Source organism: Rutilus rutilus (assembly GCF_951802725.1).
Source record: "Rutilus rutilus genome assembly, chromosome: 14".
NCBI lineage: Eukaryota > Metazoa > Chordata > Actinopteri > Cypriniformes > Leuciscidae > Rutilus > Rutilus rutilus.
In genome coordinates this window covers 2,265,001-2,268,946 of record NC_140219.1, presented here as the reverse complement: position 1 = coordinate 2,268,946, position 3,946 = coordinate 2,265,001, and the positions used below count along the sequence as shown (strand labels likewise).

General features: G+C 39.3%; 1 protein-coding gene across 3 annotated transcripts in view; it reads right to left on the bottom strand.

The window, feature by feature from the left end:
• Nucleotides 1-2,733: 2,733 nt before the first annotated feature.
• The window catches only part of irf2b (interferon regulatory factor 2b), a 29,323-nt gene continuing 28,110 nt past the window's right edge, over nt 2,734-3,946 (bottom strand). For all 3 annotated transcript variants that reach the window (XM_084430108.1, XM_084430106.1, XM_084430107.1), the window contains exon 9: nt 2,734-3,803. In XM_084430108.1, coding sequence (XP_084286234.1) covers nt 3,525-3,803 — 279 coding nt within the window. In that variant the 3' untranslated portion in view covers nt 2,734-3,524. The remainder of the gene's footprint in view (nt 3,804-3,946) is intronic.

Sequence of the window (3,946 nt, the reverse complement as noted above, 5' to 3'; positions counted from 1 at the left end):
CGGGGAGAGAGAGAGAGAGAGAGAGAGAGAGAGAGAGAGAGAGAGAGAGAGAGAGAGAGAGAGAGAACTGGACGGATACTTCATGAGGACTTTTTTTTTCTTTTCTTTTTTTTCTTGCAGATATATATTTTTTTAATATTCTAATTGCACTGTTACTGTTGTTACTTGTTTGAAAAAGATGGCAAATCGATATGTAGACTGAGTACAAATAAATATGTTAAAAAGAAAAAGTGCGGACTCTCCTTTGGCTGCTGAATGCTTGAATCTGATTGGTTGACGAACGTTCTAAGGTGTGCAGTTATTTTCAGGGAAACGCAGGACTAAAGTAGTTCCAGCAGGTTTTGACCGCATTACAGTTTCATGTCACTTCGCCAAATGATTTCAGTTATTTCAAACGTCCTTACAGCCGACAACAGTAAAAGAACCAAAAACCACAACGAAACTGGCCCAGCAAATAAATATATTAAACAATAGGACAAAAAAAACGGCAAATAATTTCCATGTTTTTTGCCACAAGATTACGTTTTATTATGTATGGAAAGCACAGACTCTCTTTCTCCCGCTCAAACACACACACACTCGCACAGAAACGTGCTGGTTTCCATAAGTCTCCGCCATGGCCACCCGAAGGGTCATCTCCGCCCTGGCCGCCTGCTCCGCCATGGAGGCTGCCTGCCCCAGATAGGCCACACACTGGTCAGCCTTCAGGGCGCCCACCCATGTAACTCCACACCCTTGCCTCATTTAGTACACAGTTCTATGAATATACAAATGAGCCCCGCCTCCACTCACTCACTCACTCACTCAGCTCAGAGATCCACTGGTTGACGATCACACGTTGATCTGATTGGTTACAAGGTAGTTTGTGACGTCAGAAACACCAGCGATTTCAAAGCGTGTTTTTGAGACTGTCTTTGGTTCACTGCAGTTTTAAGGAGGAAATACTCAGCAATGGTGTCGACTTATGAACTTACACATGCTTTGTCTTAAAGCATATTAAAAACACCACATAGACACATAAACAACATTAAAAGCTGGATTTTCACCACAGACTTTAAGTTACATGTAAACTTAGATTGGTCTAATTTGAAACCGAAAAGTCAGACTGATTGTCTCTTGGCTAATCACTAGTTGGTCATACAGAATTATAATGAAGTACTATTACAATGTAAACGAATTCAGAGGATTCTCAAACCCCTCCATTATGCACAACAAGCAGAATCTGTTTACCTCCATTCAATGATTAATTAACATGCAAATTGGTCTCTGACGTCGATTTGAACTCAAATGAACCTCAACAGAACCTGAAAGTCCTCTTCAAACCCAGCTGAAAGTTCTGTAAAGCTGATAACTCGAGCTCGCTGTTGTCACGATAGGCCTCTGTTTTGCTGTTCATGTTCACTCACATATTTACAATCTCAATGAATATTTACAAGCATCATGTACAAAAAAAACTCTTTCGTTGAACACTTGGCCTGAAAACATTTGGCCTTCATTTTGCTCTAGTCTACACAATATATGATCTGTACACTACTGACCTCTTGTGTCTGAAAACTAATAAAGCAGAAATATTAAAAACAATCTGAAGTGTGTTTAGTCCGCCACTGGGTTGTGCAATAACCTTAACTTTATGCCCTCATTCAACTGCTAAAACCTGCTAAATAAAGAGGCATTACCACATACAGTCATCAGTAACAAAGTATATATATATATTTTTTTTTTTTTTGTTAAGTTTAAAGTGAGATTTAGCACACTTTTTGTGTATTTGCATGTGTTAATCATAGATCTGAAACTAACTGATGAGTTTTAGATAAACCCCTAGTCATTATTCATCATATATATATAAAGCACACACACACACACAGAGAGAGAGAGAGACTTGGATTGAAGAAGAATCAGCAAAAAAACAACAACAAAAAAACGAATAATTCACTATGAAAATGTACTAGTGTATCAATCATTTAGGAAACCAACTAAACTAATAAAGTAAACAAAAATGCCTTTTAATGACTTTTTTTTAATCTTCCATTTAATTTATTGGAAATTTATTTTGGAAATTAATTTTATAAATGGATACATTTATTTACCCGAGCTTGACTAGTTTTTTCCCCCTATCATGATTACACACATTTTTTATTTTCTACATTTTATGATGGCCAAAAGGCACTGAATACCAGAAATGACATTTTGAATGCACGGTACAAAAATGCTTTTGTGAAGTTTAAAGTGTGATTTAGCACACGTTTAGTGTATTTACTTATATATGTGTTAATCACAGATCTGAAAGTAACTGGTCATTAATCATCATGAGAGTTGATGCAGATGTCAAAACTACAGACGCGATATATGCAGGAAATCAAAATTCTTTTATGGAATATTATAGTATTTATTATAAATAATTTATCCGTGCACATCATTATTGTTGTAATAATCTTGAATGAGAATAAGTTCCTCTCGCAGCATCTCTTCTCTTCTCTGATGATGTGGGCGGGGCAACCTGTCACTCACATGAGATCAGCCAATAGCAAACCACAACCATCCAATCAAATCCACAGAGACAAAATCAAGCCCCGCCCACATTTGTTATCGTTCCGGAAGCGTTTCACTCGGATATTCAGAACAATAGAAAATACAAGAAGCAAGAGACATGAGAAACTAATTCAATTGCTTTCCAACATCCAAACTAATCAAAAGCAGATTTAAGTAAAACAACCAAGGAAAATGACTCAAATATAAAAATACAAACAGACCAAGAGATTCTCTTTAATGTCTTCATCAGTACAGACAACACAGCAAACAACCCAACTCTGACCCAAACAGTGTAGTCTGTCATTTATTCTCATGATCACATGATTTTATACACCAGAATCTTGAGGAAATCATTACAGAAGCCCTTGTATGTGTATAAAGATCGCACACACTATCCAGGACCTGAATACACAGCTGTAGACGGACACAAGACAAGCAGGACACATATATATATATATATATACACACACATCTTTTTACGTTCACATACAGTAGAAAGAGACACATTAAAAAGATTACATTTTTTCTTTAAAAAAAAAATCATAAAAACAAGTGCTTTGTTTCATAAAAACCACAAATTCACACAGGATTTCTTACATCACAGGTCCTATAATGTAAAACGCCATTGCATAAAGGTATAAAAATATATATTGGCTCGCACTGGAGGTCTTAAGATAAGTTAATATTATGCTGTTTATGTGCATATGCTTTTTCTGGTAAAACGTCTCGATTGCGAGCGACTAAAGTCACTGATTCTTCTCCATAAGGTGCTCGGGCGGCTAAAGGCAATTAGGCAACGACCCCTCCTATTTACACATTCAGAATGGCTTACGGACTCCTAAAATCTCCCTGAATTTAAGCTCACGTGTCACTTCCTGTTCGGGAGGACGTGGTTCACCTTCCCGTGGGATGGTCCATGTGTGTCCCGTGAGCTCATAGGTCCTTTACTCAAACCGATGATAGTGTTCTCCACGTGTCCACCTCAGGTTCGGTCATCAGCAACTCTTGACGGAGGACTTGGACACGTCTGGGGTTTTCATGATGACGCTGGCGCGGTTCTCGTGGGCCGCCGGCGGGCCCGAGGGTCCGGGCGGGAGGGGGGATGAGGGGAAAGGGTTGTTAAGGATGTCCCAGGACGTCCCACCGGAGTAGGGGGCGGAGTCTCGGACTGTGGTTATCTTGAAGTTGGGCTTGTCGGGAGAAATGAAGGAGGACATGCTGGGAAGGGGCATCCGCTTCTTGTCTTCGAGCCCGAATAGCGTGGCCTGGACGCGCTGGCGGGAAAAACAAAAGCACTGTCAGGGACTATCACATGCAAGGACACTAGAGTATACAGCAAACACTCATGTTACATACTAGCACAAGCTTTTAGACATCAGAGAATCCATGTATAAAGACCCAGGTTATACTGTGAAAA